The sequence below is a fragment of the Lampris incognitus genome, chromosome 12 (assembly GCF_029633865.1).
Source record: "Lampris incognitus isolate fLamInc1 chromosome 12, fLamInc1.hap2, whole genome shotgun sequence".
In the NCBI taxonomy this organism is placed as follows: domain Eukaryota; kingdom Metazoa; phylum Chordata; class Actinopteri; order Lampriformes; family Lampridae; genus Lampris; species Lampris incognitus.
Window position 1 is genome coordinate 33,777,846 of NC_079222.1, and position 15,686 is coordinate 33,793,531.

The 15,686-nt window shown below is 43.4% G+C and overlaps 1 protein-coding gene across 1 annotated transcript in view; it reads right to left on the minus strand.

Moving 5' to 3' along the window:
• The window catches only part of agpat2 (1-acylglycerol-3-phosphate O-acyltransferase 2 (lysophosphatidic acid acyltransferase, beta)), a 70,209-nt gene that overhangs the window by 7,815 nt on the left and 46,708 nt on the right, over positions 1–15,686 (minus strand). Inside the window, exons 3-4 of the mRNA XM_056290749.1 lie at positions 13,313–13,488; positions 12,929–13,024 (exon numbers count right to left, since the gene is read on the minus strand). Of these exons, the coding sequence (XP_056146724.1) occupies positions 12,929–13,024; positions 13,313–13,488 (272 nt within the window). The remainder of the gene's footprint in view (positions 1–12,928; positions 13,025–13,312; positions 13,489–15,686) is intronic.

Consider the following 15,686-nt stretch of genomic DNA (forward strand, 5'->3'; position numbering starts at 1 on the left):
CTCCTGATTTCAAAGAAAATCTGAACAGGAAAAGAGGAACATTGACTACCTGTGACATCTACGTACATCAGAAAAGAAGGATGTCTATCAGCAATATGCTAATAGATACTGCAGTACCACATATTAGAGGTTGATGGCTACCAGGCCAAAGATATGGGAGCCAGGGTGAAAAGATTATTGGCCACAGATTTCATAGAAACAGACATTCCAGGACTGATGAAGAACAGAAATGGGGATTTCAAAATCTCAGCCAGAGTGACTGTTCCTTCTACAGCAGAAAGCCACCGACTTGCAATGAAACGCTTCATGGTCTAGCCAGAGGAAGATGCGGAAATACTGAAAGATGTGCCCGAGTGTCTATGGGCAAAAAGTGAACATAATGTTGGTCTCATAAAATCAGCAGGACCAGTGTAGGGAAAAGCGCTGCCCGTGGACTACAATAACCATAACTCCCTGCTCAACCTCACAGGTGATCTCCACCCATGCTTCGCCTTTCACTGTAACATTATTGGATATAACAGTATTGTATCCAGTGATGTGATTTTGCCCTTAAAACCATGGCGGAATCAAACTTCGCTCTCTTGCGTGCAGAACTGTGCACACCACACATTTAGAAATATCCTCTCCTGCAGGACCACGAGAACAAAGGACCACATGACTTCACATTACCGCTGAGCCCGGTTTTATGGGAAGATAACCTAGTCTTGGTCATCTGCTAACCGCCTGCAACTACCGCTTAACTTTTCCTACAAACCACGCAGTTTTCAGAGAAAGAGGAGGCAACCAGATCCCTTTTATTTCTTAAACGTCGATGCATAGTTAGTCTTAATGGTGTAGTTTCAAGATTTAGCCTTAGTGTTTTAGTGGAAGAGTTAATTTCATTGGATGGTCGAATCAGTTCACGTGAGAAAAGTGTCGTTAATTGAGATCATCTGTGATCTAGATACATATAGGAAGATTAACAGAGGTTAACATAGGAAGTGTTACATAGGCCGATTGTTCGTTTTCGTTTTTCCATTTTTCTTTTGTTTGAATCTTCCCTTGTTACCAGTGGCGGCTGGTGCTTTTTTTGGGGGGGGGGGGCTCAATTTACCTTGGTGCAGCACACCTGACAGCAGCTTTAATGTCCACACAGTCATAGAGTTATTAAGAAGGACAATGTAGCCTATAGATTCTATCAGTGTTCGAAGACGGTGGATGATTGACAGTTGAGACGAGGCGTGGTGGTGGGTGTGAACATGATTGACAGCCACAACAATTGTCCAATCATATTAGATCAAAAACCATTAAAACAATACCAATTCGCTGCTAATAAAAGTGGGAGTGTCTGGGGCGCACAGAACTGCGCCCCCTGGAAAATCTGAAGAAGCCAATCAGACAGCAGCCTCAGGTCTCTCACAAACACCTACTTTCAGCGCGCTCACATCCACCCACGCAATAACACATTTGTACACACAAATACACCCACATACACTCCCCCTTTTGGTACCCAAATACACACACAACCACACACACACACACACACACACTCTCCCTCTAACTAACATGCACCCCATACTTACAATACCCCCTCCTACAAATAGTTCCCATATTTGCACATCCTCGTTTCCTCATGTCACCCTTAGTGTCTTGATCATCACATTGCTGCTCAGTTATTGATTGTAACTGATTGGTATGAATCGATTTTCTTACTATTGACTGTTCTAAAAACATTGTTTTCATTGAAGTAAGTCGTTGTCCTGACTCTTTTGTGAAAATATTCAGTGAAGCCATCCTCTGCCAATCAAAGTACTCCAGTTGGTACAGCATTGATTATTCCATCAACTTGAATGGTTATGTTATAACTATTGAACACCAAAATTAATGGTTAATACATTTATGAGACCGAGTTTATGAGACTGATTTGATAACCCTGTTGCACTCACACCACTCAAAGTTGTGCTGAAACCAGGAGTGATGGGCCTACAATAAAAACAGTACCTATGTCTCAGGAAGCTGAAGATTGCATAAAACAAACAACTGAAGAATTTTAGCGGCAGGAGTCATCTACCCTGCAACAAGTCTTTATCACACCCCAGGCCGATGGAGGATGGTCCAAGATTTGAGAGCTTTGAATTCCCAGGTGATTGCCGACTTTCCCATTGTTCCCAACCCGTTTACCATCCTCATAATCATACCAGCCTCCACCAGATTTTACTCCGTGATCGACTTGGGTTCAGCTTTCTTCAGTGTGCCATTACATGCCAACTCTCAGCCTTTGGTCGCTTTCACCTACAAAAACCAACAATATACTGGCACAGGGCTACAAAGAATCTCCAACAATTTTTAATGCAATGGTCTGGAGAGATCTAGATGACATACACCTGCCTGCAGGAAGTACCATCATTCAATACGTTGATGATTTGCTACTGTGCTCAGACACTTTGGAAAAATGTCAAAAAATGAGTGTAATAATGATAATGGAGTACGTTTATATAGTGCTACATCTTCTCACCCAAAGCACTTGGCAGTGAAGGGGGGAAACTCACCTCAAACACCACGAATGTGTAGCACCCTCCTAGGTGATGCACAGCAGCAATTTTGTGCCAGAATGCTCACCACACATCAGCTTGAGTTGGAGAGGGAGGAATTACACGGGGGGATGATTAGGTGGCCAGATGGAGAGAGCCAAGCTGGGAATTTTGCCAGGAAACTTGGGGACCCCCTACACTTTGCAATAGTGCTATGGGATCTTTAATGACCACAGTGAGGAAGGACCTCGGTTTAACGCAGGGGTGGGCAATCTTATCCAGAAAGGGCCGGTGTGGGTGCAGCTTTTTGGTCCAACCTCACAGTTACACACCTGATCCCGCTAATCAACTAGTAGAGTCTTTGCTGAGGAACTTGTAACTGCTTGGTTGGAACAAAGACCTGCACCCACACCGGCCCTTTCTTGATAAGACTGCCCCCCCGGTAACGTCTCATCCAAAGGACGACATCTCCAACAGCAGTGTCCCCATCACTTCACTGGGGCACTGAGATTTGTTGTTGTTGTTTTATTAGGGCCAGAGGGAAGACTGTCCCCTACTGGCCCACAAACACCACTTCCAGCAGAAACTCAGTTTTCCCAGGAGGCTCCAATCCAATTACTTGCCAGGCCCACACCTAAGCCACACAGCTTCCTTCATTCAGCAGAACCAGAGCACATGTTGGTATGGTTGCTGGCTTGTTAAAACAGCTGGCAGGAAAAGGACACAAAGTCAGTTAGCAAAAAGTACAATCGTGGCAAGCCGACGTTGTGTACTTGGAATACGTCCTGAAAACTGGAGAGAAAAGTCTTCCACCAGACAGAGTACAGAAAATCCGAGACTGTCAGCTACCCAGAACCATGAAGGACATGCAAAGTTTCCTTGGCTTAACGAACTACTATAGACAATACATCTGTGATAATCAGGAAATGGCCAGGCCAGAGACATGTGTTTAAAAGGCTCAGGATGCGACCAGCTGACATGGAGCAACCAAACAAAAATGCATTTACAGACTTGGAAAAACGCCCTACAAGGCACCCCAGCTTTGGGCCTATCATACTATACAAAACATTTCTACCTGTTCTGATGTTCTGAGTGGAGAAAAAGTGGTTTGCGAATACAGTTTTGGCACAGAAGTACACTGCTCAATATAAGACAGTATCATACTACAGCACACGTCTAGATGGAGTGGAAAGAGGACTTCAGAGCTGTGAAAGAGTATTGGCAGCAGCAACGTTTGGTGTGGACAACTCATCACCAGTGACACTTGGGCACCCAACCACCCTGTATGTGTTACATGATGTAGACTCAGCAGCAGGAAGTTGGCCATAACCCAGAGAAGGTTGAGCGGCTATGAAATTCTGCTGTCCAGACCTGAATTGACAATTACTCGATGTACGATGGTTAACCCAGCTGAACTGCTGACAACAGCAGACGAGGAAACTGCCCAGCTGTGTGACAAACAAGTGCAGCCAGACTTGCACTAGAACCCTATGCCAAATCCTGACAGCACATTTTTTGTAGATGGTTCCGCCTCTAGCGACCTGGACACAGAACAGAGAAGGGTTGCGTATGCTGTTGTTGAATTGACTGATACCAACTGTTATGTTGTGAGGGAAAGTAACCCTCTAGCTCCCTACTAAAGTGCACAAATGGCAGAGTTGATTGCACTCCAATGCACGTTTACTGGGGGGGGGGTTAATATTTACAATTATTCTGCCTATGCATGTGGGATTGTGTGTTGTTGGTCAGGTATGTGGGGTGCTAGGGATTACCTGACTGCAGCAGGTACACTGATCAGCATGCCCAATTGGTTAAAGAGTTGCTACAAGCTACGCATTTACCTTCAGAGCTGGCAATAATAAAGTGTGCCAATCATACCAAAGGTATCAACATTGCGGCAACAGGGAATAGACATGCAGATTTAATAATAATAATAATAATAATAATAACAATGGATTATATTTATATAGCACTTTATCTAGATACCAAAAGCGCTTCACAGAGAAGGGGGGAAACTCATCTCAACCACCAATGATATGTAGCACTCACCTGGACGATGCACGGCAGCCATTTTGTGCCAGAATGCTCACCACACATCAGTTTGACAACAGCTAAAGCAGCAGCTGAACGCCCATCTGTGCCCTTGGCAAATTTCTGTCCAGTCACTGATACCTCAGATGTCCCTCTGAATGACATTCTAGAGGCACAGTGTTTGTCATTCAGCAAGGGGGGAGATGATAGAAAATTTATGTTCTGATTGGTTAATACCCTGGGTCACAGATCATGTTCAAAATTTTATTTACAAGTGCCAAATTTGTCAGAAAAATAACATCAAAAAGAGAATTCCCACCATACCCAGAAAGATTCCATGTCCAATGGGTCCTTTTTCTCAGCTTATGAGGATTTACATGATATGACTGAGCACAAACAAGGCAAGTGTCACTGTCTCGTCATAATCTATTGTTTTACTGAATAGGTGAAAGTGTTTCCAACAGCCCATGCGTACTCTAAATTGGTCGTAAAACACTTGGTGAGGGACATTTTCACTCTGTTTGGAATTTCCCAACAATCGTCCAGTGATAGCAGTGTCCACTTCACGGCCAAAGACATTAGAGAGATTTGTAAATGCTTGGGGACTGATCAAAAATTCAGCACAGCATACCACCCTTACTCAGCTAGGTTGGTGGAAAAATACAATGGGAACCTGAAACAAAAACTGTCAAAAGCATGTGCCGAAACAGGATTAGATTGGGTTACGTGTTTCCCTTTAGCACTAATAGCTATGAAAAATAGTAGCCATGGAGAAACTTATCCAACACCTCATGAGATTGTTTGTGGTAGACCAAGGACTGTGCCCCTTTGTTGTTATTTGCCAATACTCGCCACTTCCCTGTGGCGAGTATTGTGCCCCTCAAGAGACCAGAAAGAGTCTTTTCTTCCGTGGCACTGTATGAAGAAGATGGGTGTGTATTTGAAATGTCTAACCAGAGCTGTGAATTCCACAGGTACAACAAGCACAAGGGCCGCCAGTGGAATCCCAGGAAAAACAGGCAATGCCTGGACAGGCAATGCCTGGAAATCTGGTGTACATGAAGGTCTTCAAGTGAAAATAGAGAGAACCACGACAAATGGGTCCCTTCAATGTTATTTTCAGTACTCCCACAGTGGTGAAGGTGAAGGACATGACTCCATGGATCTATCTGAACCACTGCCACAAGGTAAAGTCTCCAAGGGGGGAGACCCCAGTTGGAGAGAAGGAGTACGGAGGCGACAGAGAAGTGCGGGGGTTCTTCTCATTGACTGTAGGATTGACGATACTGACTATTGTAGGACTAGGAAGTTTCTCATTCTATGGTAAGGGTTGGACCCTTTAGTCAACTGGTTAACGTAGTCGCTCGTGGTGCAGGAGACCCGGGTTCGCATCCCGGCTGTGGCATTTCCTGACTCCTCCCCGAATTCACTACATCGGTGTTGTCAGTCTTGGGAAAGAGATCCCTCCTCTGTTGCTCTCCCTGAGGTTTGTTCCTATTTTTCCTCCCTGTTAAAGGGTTTTTTTAGGGAGTTGTTCCTTAGCCGATGCAATGGTCTAAGGACAGGATGTTGTGTTGCTGTAAAGCCCCTTGAGGCAAATTTGTATTTGTGATACTGGGCTATACAAATAAAACTGACTTGACTTGATAAGGACTTGACTGAGACTGTTGTGATAAATGACATACACGAGCAGTGTAAATGGGAGACGATGAAAAGCTTTTGGTTTTGATGCCTCAGTGAGGCAAACTGCAGACCCATGGGCAAGTAGAAAGATCTGGCTTCAACAAATGACCCATTCTGTAAGCCAGACTGGCTGTCGCTGTATAGATAAGAGTTCCATCTCCCAGTATATGGCCTTCGATCTTAGAAACGGTACCCGAATCACTGCCTGTAACATGTCTATTCGTGGAATTATCGTGGTTATTTTTGCGGCAATTCACATCATGCAATCTTCACATTTGATTTCCCAGATCGCAGGATGAGTGTAAACCTACATGTAGTTAACTGGACCGTGCCTGCAAATACGTCTCTAGGTAACTTTAAAGATATTTGGTGGGTTTGTGGAGATAAAGCATACATATCTCACCCATATGGGTGGATCAGATGCTCTTATATGGCAATGCTGAAACTCCCATATGACGTTTTGACAAAATATCAATTACAGGAGAAATTAGTGTCTAACCACATGCTATTTAATGACATATATGGAATTAGGTTTAACAGAGACATGGCACAATTTCGTAATCTTGAGGCATATTATTGGAGAATAGCTCTGGGTGGGGGGGGGGGACTGAGGCATTTGCATATTCTACGGTTGTTCCGAATATCATTTTTTTTAGAATCTGGAGCTTCGGTAGCAATCAACAGTGAATATTTGGAGCTTCAGCAGCGGCGGGCAGGGGCAGGACTGGGGAAGGACTCAGCCAGACATTTCTCCATTATTGGCTGACATGGATGGCATAACGCTGTAACATGATATTAATTGTTAATTGTTGTTGTTAATTGTTAAGGGTTCTGATGTTCTACAGGGGGGTTTTTTTGTATTTCTATTTGTTAATTAAAAACTATTTCCAAATGGTTTGATGTGTTTAATGCATGTTTGTAATCCTGAGGGATTTGGTTGAACAAGGTCCTATCTACGCACTTTTTTGTGAAATAACAGCTTTTTCTTATCACATGAGATTAGGTTTAAGAGAGACATAAAGACCATATACAAAGAATTATAGACCTACATAAATGCTACACCCCAAAGTTGACCATTAGGACATTGTTGGGTTTTGTTCGATGAAGATGTGGATGCAGCCCTTGAAGCAACAGCCAAGGTTGGTGCAGACCAGAGGCTCCAGACAATGAGCAACTTAATAATGAGCATCACTTTGGAGAGGTTCGGCATCAAGGAACAATGGGCCACCAAGACTACTGCAAATCCAAACTGATGGGAAGTTAAGATCGCTCAACTTAGACAAGAGCTGAGGACACTCAAGAGCCAGTACAGGAAGGCAAGTGAGGAAAAGAAAGCAGCCTTGTCATAACTCTGAGGCATGATAACGGGAAGGCTAATTACCCTTGGCGTGCTGAGTGGCACAGGAAGAGGGCCAAAGAAAAGGCCCGCAAGTACAGTGTCTTTATTGCAAACCCATTTGGGTTCACGAAGAAGCTACTGGGGCAGAAACACAGTGGTCACTTGTCATGCCCTGAGGAAGAGATCAACTGCTATATTAGCAACACCTACAGCGAAAGCATGAGGGAGCAAGACCTTGGCAACTGTGCAGCCCTTATAGCCCTACCCAAACCGAGCACGCTACTGAACATCAATGAACCCACACTGAAAGAGATCAAGGAGGTCAGAACATCTTCAGCCGCAGACCCGAGTGGAGTGCCATACAAGGTCTTCAAAAGGTGCCCCAGGCTTCTGGAACGCCTTTGGAAGATCTGCAGGGTTATCTAGAGGAGGGGAAAGGTGCCACAGCAGTGGAGATATGCAGAAGGCGTGTGGATTCCTAAGGAGGAGAACACAAGCAACATCAAGCAATCTCGCTCCTCAGGATTTCGCCTTAAGAACTCCTACAAAGACAGCTCGGTGCAGAAGCGAGGAGTTCCTGGTGTTCCAGGATGCAAAGAGCACAGAGGTGTGGTAACCCAACTGATCAGAGAGGCGCGAGAAAGCAGAGGAAATCTGGCAGTGTTGTGGCTGGACCTTACTAATGCCTACGGATCGATCCCACACAAGCTGGTAGAATTGGCCCTGATCAGACACCACAACCCAGAGAAGATCCAAAACCTTATCCTCGAATATTACAACAAATTTAGCTTGAGGGTGTCCTCTGGGACCTCACCATCAGTGTGGCATTGGCTAGAAAAGAGTATCATCTGGGGCATCCAGGTAGCGTAGCGGTCCATTCCATTGCCTACCAACACGGGGATCGCTGGTTCGAATCCCCCGTGTTACCTCCGGCTTGGTCGGGCATTCCTCCAGACATAATTGGGCATGTCTGCGGGTGGGCAGCCAGATGCGGTCCTGGTCACTGCACTAGCGCCTCCTCTGGTCGGTCAGGGCGCCTGTTCAGGGGGGAGGGGGAACTGGGGGAATAGCATGATCCTCCCACATGCTACGTCCCTCTGGTGAAATTCCTCACTGTCAGGTGAGAAGAAGCGGCTGGTGATGCCACATGTATTGGAGGAAGCATGTGGCAGTCTGCAGCCCTCCATGGACCAGCAGAGGGGGTGGAGCAGTGACCGGGACGGCTTGGAAAATAGGGTAAATGGCCAAGTACAATTTGGGAGAAAAACAGGGGATAAAAGCAACAACAAAAAAAAGGGTATCATCACTGGCTGCACAATTTCTGTGTCCCTGTTTGAGCTGGCCATGACTATGCTTATGAAGTATGTGGAAGTGGAGTGCAGAGGTCCCTGGTCTAAATCTGGCACCCAACAACCCCCGATCAGAATGTTCATGGATGACCTAACGGTAACAACTACATCAGCAGGTCCAGTTTTGGCCCATCATTCCATGGGCCAAAACTAGCTTCAAGCCCACAAAATCCAGGTCTCAGTTCCTAAGGAAAGGAAGAGTAACTGACCAGTTCAGCTTCTCTTTGGGACACACCCAAATTCCATCTGTGACTGAAAAGCCAGTCAAGAGCTTGAGTAAGATCTTCACCAACAATCTGGAGAACACAGTGGACACTGTAGATTAGCAGTGGCCAGAGGAGTTGAGACAGGATTCCATGTTGATATATCCAGACCTTGAATTTTCCAGGAAACCCTGACTTGTCCACCGTGGACAGTCACGTGTTGAGGCAAGGAAAGGAAAATTTATTTATACAGCACACTTCAGCAACAAGGCACTTCAAAGTGCTTTACATAAAACATAAAAGGCATTAAGAGAAGCAACATAAGGCAATAAAAAGACATTTAAAACAAATAAAAAGAAAGTAAAACTTACAGTGCAGTGCAACATGAAAATCAAAAGCTTCAAGATTTATTTAATAAAATGCAGCGGCAAAGAGGAAAGTCTTCAGCCTTGATTTAAAAAGAAAAGAGTTGCAGCTGACCTACAGTTTTCTGGGAGTTTGTTCCAGACATGTGGTGCATAAAAACTGAATACTGCCCCTCCATGTTTAGTTTTGACCCTAAAAGTCCCTGTCTTTTAAATAGGTTTCAAACCAGTTTACTACTGTGCCAGAAAGTCCCTCACAATTTTCCAGTCGGTCTAGTAATATGTTGTGGTCGACTGTGTCAGATACAGCACTGAGATCCAATAATACCAGGCCTAAGATACTGCCACTGTCTGTGTTTAAGCCAATGTCATTAAAGACCTTAACAAGAGCAGTCTCAGTGTTGTGATGTGGTCGACATCCTGACTGGAAGACATCAAAACAGTTGTTTAGTGCCAAGAACTTTTTCAGCTGCTGGAAAACCCCTTAATTGGTTGACTGATTGACTGATTGGTTGGCTGATTGATTGATTTTACTCAGAAACAAGGTGAGGTTTGAGATGGGCCTATAATTGTTCATTAATGAAGTGTCTAGATCATTTTTTTATTCTACAAGCAGATTCTCATCCATCGTGCAATACCATCAGGGAGGTGTCTGATCAGTCCCATCTTCATTCTGCTGTGGGGCAATTACCCCAAACAAGAGGCAAAGATAAAAGAAATGTCTTCAGTGAAAAGAAGAACAAGGAGTTCTGCAACAAATGGCGTGGTCTCCATCGAGGCTGTCTGGGATTACCTGGAGAGACAGAAGGAAGCCAGACAGCCAGCCTGCAGAAGAACTGTGGCACCTCTCCAAAATGCTTAGAACACCCTATCAGCCAATTGTCTTATGAAACTGCTCAACAGTGTACTGAGATATTTGATGCCGTTTTAAAGGGCAGTCACACCAAATACTGATTTGATTTAGTTTTTAACTGTTTACTGCTCTTTGTAGTACATTATTTATATTTATCATCTATATTTTCTTTGATATACATTTTAGGGAAAACCTGAATCCTTCAACCCCACAGGGGGGATGCAGGAGCTCTGTTACGCTGGTACGGCAGCTGGTACGGCAACTGCACTTCAGTAGACCAGAAAGCTCTGCAGCGGATCGTCAAGGCGGCCCAGCATATCACCGGTACCCAGCTCCCAGCCATAAAAGACATTTATCACAAACGCTGCCTTTGAAGGGGTCTGAGCATCAGCAGAGATCCCACCCACCCTAACCATGGACTGTTCTCCCCCCTGCGCTCTGGGAGGCTCAAAAACAGCTTCTTTCCACAAGCTGTTGCCCACCTGAACCTGGCTACCCACTGAATGTCTGTAGATATTTTTAAATATTTTGTACTCCAGCTCTCTTTTAAGTTATTTTTAGCTTTTGGTCTTCATGTGTGTATATCTTATATTGTGTTTGCTGTGTTTGTCTGTGTCTGTCTTGCACTGTTTGGTGAAGCCACAGCCCTCATTTCATTTTTAACATGTGCCTGCACATTGTTTTTAATGACAATAAATTGAATTGAATTGAATTGAATTGAATGCTGAGGGGTGGGGGTGTTTTCCTTGCATGGTTTGGGTCCACGTGTCATCTTAGAGGCAGAGGTCACTGCAAATCAATACAAGTTATTCTGTGAGATCACCATTATCCAGTGATGTAACATTTCTATCCTGATGGGAGTGGTCACTTCCAAGATGAAAATGCCTCCATTCACAGGGCATGAGGGGTCAATGAATGGTTTTATGAGTATGAAAATTATGTAAATCATATGTTATGGCCTTCAAAGTCACCAGATTTCAACAAGTGGAACACCCAGGGAGATTTTTGACCAAGGTTTAGACAGCACTCTCCACCACCGTAATTAAAACACCAAACGAGGGAATATCTTTTGGAAGAATAGTGTTCCATCCCGTCAGTAGAGTTCCAGAGACTTGTGGAATCAATGCCAAGGTGCACTGAAACTGTTCTGGTGGCTTGTGGTGGCCCAACATCTTACTAAGACACTGTTGATTTTTCCCATAATTTGTCACCCGTCTGTATGTATGTATGTATGTATGTATGTATGTATGTATGTATGTATGTATGTATGTATGTATGTATGTATGTATGTACACTACCGTTCAAAAGTTTGGGATCACCCAAACAATTTCGTGTTTTCCATGAAAAGTCACACTTATTCACCACCATATGTTGTGAAATGAATAGAAAATAGAGTCAAGACATTGACAAGGTTAGAAATAATGATTTTTATTTGAAATAAGATTTTTTTTACATCAAACTTTGCTTTCGTTAAAGAATCCTCCATTTGCAGCAATTACAGCATTGCAGACCTTTGGCATTCTAGCTGTTAATTTGTTGAGGTAATCTGGAGAAATTGCACCCCACGCTTCCAGAAGCAGCTCCCACAAGTTGGATTGGTTGGATGGGCACTTCTTTGAGCAGATTGAGTTTCTGGAGCATCACATTTGTGGGGTCAATTAAACGCTCAAAATGGCCAGAAAAAGAGAACTTTCATCTGAAACTCGACAGTCTATTCTTGTTCTTAGAAATGAAGGCTATTCCATGCGAGAAATTGCTAAGAAATTGAAGATTTCCTACACCGGTGTGTACTACTCCCTTCAGAGGACAGCACAAACAGGCTCTAACAGGTACTATTTAATGAAGATGCCAGTTGGGGACCTGTGAGGCGTCTGTTTCTCAAACTAGAGACTCTAATGTACTTATCTTCTTGCTCAGTTGTGCAACGCGGCCTCCCACTTCTTTTTCTACTCTGGTTAGAGCCTGTTTGTGCTGTCCTCTGAAGGGAGTAGTACACACCGGTGTAGGAAATCTTCAATTTCTTAGCAATTTCTCGCATGGAATAGCCTTCATTTCTAAGAACAAGAATAGACTGTCGAGTTTCAGATGAAAGTTCTCTTTTTCTGGCCATTTTGAGCGTTTAATTGACCCCACAAATGTGATGCTCCAGAAACTCAATCTGCTCAAAGAAGTGCCCATCCAACCAATCCAACTTGTGGGAGCTGCTTCTGGAAGCGTGGGGTGCAATTTCTCCAGATTACCTCAACAAATTAACAGCTAGAATGCCAAAGGTCTGCAATGCTGTAATTGCTGCAAATGGAGGATTCTTTGACGAAAGCAAAGTTTGATGTAAAAAAAATCTTATTTCAAATACAAATCATTATTTCTAACCTTGTCAATGTCTTGACTCTATTTTCTATTCATTTCACAACATATGGTGGTGAATAAGTGTGACTTTTCATGGAAAACACAAAATTGTTTGGGTGATCCCAAACTTTTGAACGGTAGTGTATGTATGTGCTGTTAACCCAATTTCAATCAATTGATATAAAAAACGTAACTAAATGCATTAAAAAAAAACCCTCAACACACTAAACAAAAAAACATGGAACTCACTTGTGCCTGCACTGCCAAGTGAAAGGCACCCTTCTTGAAGGGCAGAAGGTCTCCTTTCTGATTCCGAGTACCCTCTGGGAATACCCATAGGCGAATCTGAAGAGGACACAGGCCAAGGATTAAAAGAGTCAGCCATTTAATTAACTTAACTCCAGTAATATATGATGGGTGTTTGAGGACACAAATACGATATCTGGTTGTAAAGCAATAAGTAATGCAAGATCTGTCATTTTTATATGATACCATTGATGAGAGAAAGCTGGTTCCTCTGAGTTCTAAAAAAAAAAGTCAGCCATTTACAGCGAAACTTGGACAGAAACTCTGGCCTCATTCTCTGATATCCCTCACAAAAACATACTATATAGTAACAGGAAGGAAGATTACTTGGTCATCCAACATAGTCTTGGCAGCATCTGCCATGACACTCTTGGCATCACTGGTCTTCTTGCGATTGATGAAAACAATGCCACCCAGCCAGCAAACGATGCCCACCGTGCCAGCGTAGATCAACTCCTTCTTTGCAATCATAGTGCAGCGGTCTGGCAAGATCTCCATGAGGCCTACAGAACAAAAGATCAATTATAATAACCATTAAAACACATCATACAATGCACACAGTTGTGAGACAAATTATTTACTCCCATGCTGATCAGTCTACCTTCACAACCATAAAAATCACTTATCAATCTTGAGCAAGAACGTTCCTATTTCATGTTGTAATAATGCTCCTATATAATAGGATGGGTTACATACACAAAACAAATTTCATTGTAATCAAATAACTGTACAATGGCAAAATAAAGTGGCTTTCTTCTTTTCTTTCTTCTTATTCAAACATGACATGATAGTGCATTCTGTCTTGTTCCCTGCTCATGTAGGACACTCTTTTTATTGTTAACTATGGCATCTGTTTTTTTTTTGGTTTTTTTTACACCCCCCCCCCCTTTTTTTTCTCCTCAATTGTATCTGGCCAATTACCCCACTCTTCCAAGCTGTCCCGATCGCTGCTCCACCCTCTCTGCCAATCCGGGGAGGGCTGCAGACTACCGCATGTCTCCTCTGATACATGCGGAGTCGCCAGCCACTTCTTTTCACCTGACAGTGAGGCGTTTCGCCAGTGAAACGTAGTGCGTGGGAGGATCACGCTATTCCCCCCTGTTCCCCCTCCCCCCCGAACAGGCGCCTCGACTGACAAGAGCAGGTGCTAGTGCAGCGACCAGGACACATACCCACATCTGGCTTAACACCCACAGATGCGACCAATTGTGTCTGTAGGGATGCCCGACCAAGCCAGAGGTAAGGCCGGGATTCGAACCGGCGATCCCCGTGTTGGTAGGCAACGGAATAGACTGCTACGCTATCCAGACGCCCCCATGGCATCTGTAGTAATTCTACATTATCATTATGAACTAATTTATCATTTCAGTACCTTATACAACTACATAACAGCTAACTACTGATTTCAGTCATTAGGCTTCTGACCTGCTGAATGGGCCATCCTATTAGCTTACAGCTGTTAATATCAATATATTCATGTTGGTTGTTACAGTTTGGTGGCTTAGCTAACTCAGCCATTTAGAGCCAGGTTTATGGAGATTTATGACGGCACTAATGATTTTCTCTCTTTAAATATAGGGACAAGTGTGTGAAGTTGGAGGTATTTTTCTGTCTTGATTTCTTGAATTGAGTTGCAGTGTCTTCTTCTTCTTTCAGCTTATTTCCTGTTTCTCAGGGGTCACCAGAGCAGATTTTACCCTGTGAGGGCACAGCACCAATGGCGGCTCTTGTCAACCCGGGCCTCGACCGATCTGGTATGGTCTTGTCAATCCGCATACTGATTTGGCAAAAATTTTATGTCGGATGCCTGTTGAAGTGGGTCGGAGTGTTGCCCCCTAAATATCAGCACGAGGGATTTAACATCAGATCCTGTGTATTTCTGAATGTTCTGTGCAGACAATAAAAAAAAACAAAAAACAAAGCTCTCTTTCTAGATTGGTCCATTTTCCACACATTTTTAAATACAATCTCAGTTTTATGTGTTTACAATCAAATTTCCCACTTCAGACAAATGCCTGCCATGAACAAGTCACGGTCACATTTCCTTGCGATTGATTGTGAACTTTGAGTCAACCCATGGATCACTAAATTGAGTTACACAGTACTGAAATACAGCTTTGGACCGACCAGTTTTCTAGTTAACAGGGTTCTGACTAATCTGAACCCGACTTATGTTAGGTTGGGTTGGTATAAAAATATACAAGTTCTGTCAGGACTTTAAAAAAAAAACCTTGAGTTGTCAGGGTATTCCAGGTATCAGATGTCGACTTATGTGGTCCTGACTGTAACTTGTTCATTATTAAATACAATAAAGTCAATATATTTTATAAATAAAATAAAGTCAATATATAATTCTTACATTGTCAATATAGTATATTGTTAATCTTCTGTAAAGTTTTAGGACTAAAATGGTGCTGAAAATGGATGCACTGTGTTGCCCTTCAAAGCCAGAGATCAATTCTGTTGAGTGAAGTCATATTAACTAGAATGAAAAAGGTGAGGTGATTCGAAGAAAAAATGGCTGTTGGCCTTTAGTGCATGGAGGGAAAAAGCAAACACGCAAATCAAGGAAAAAAAGACATTTTTACTGAAAAAAACCCACATTTATTCTTCACCATCATCACATTAAAACAGGATATGGGTATATTCATCACTGAGTAACAGCCGGCAAGTTAGCTGGCTTGATTTACCACCAACCAGC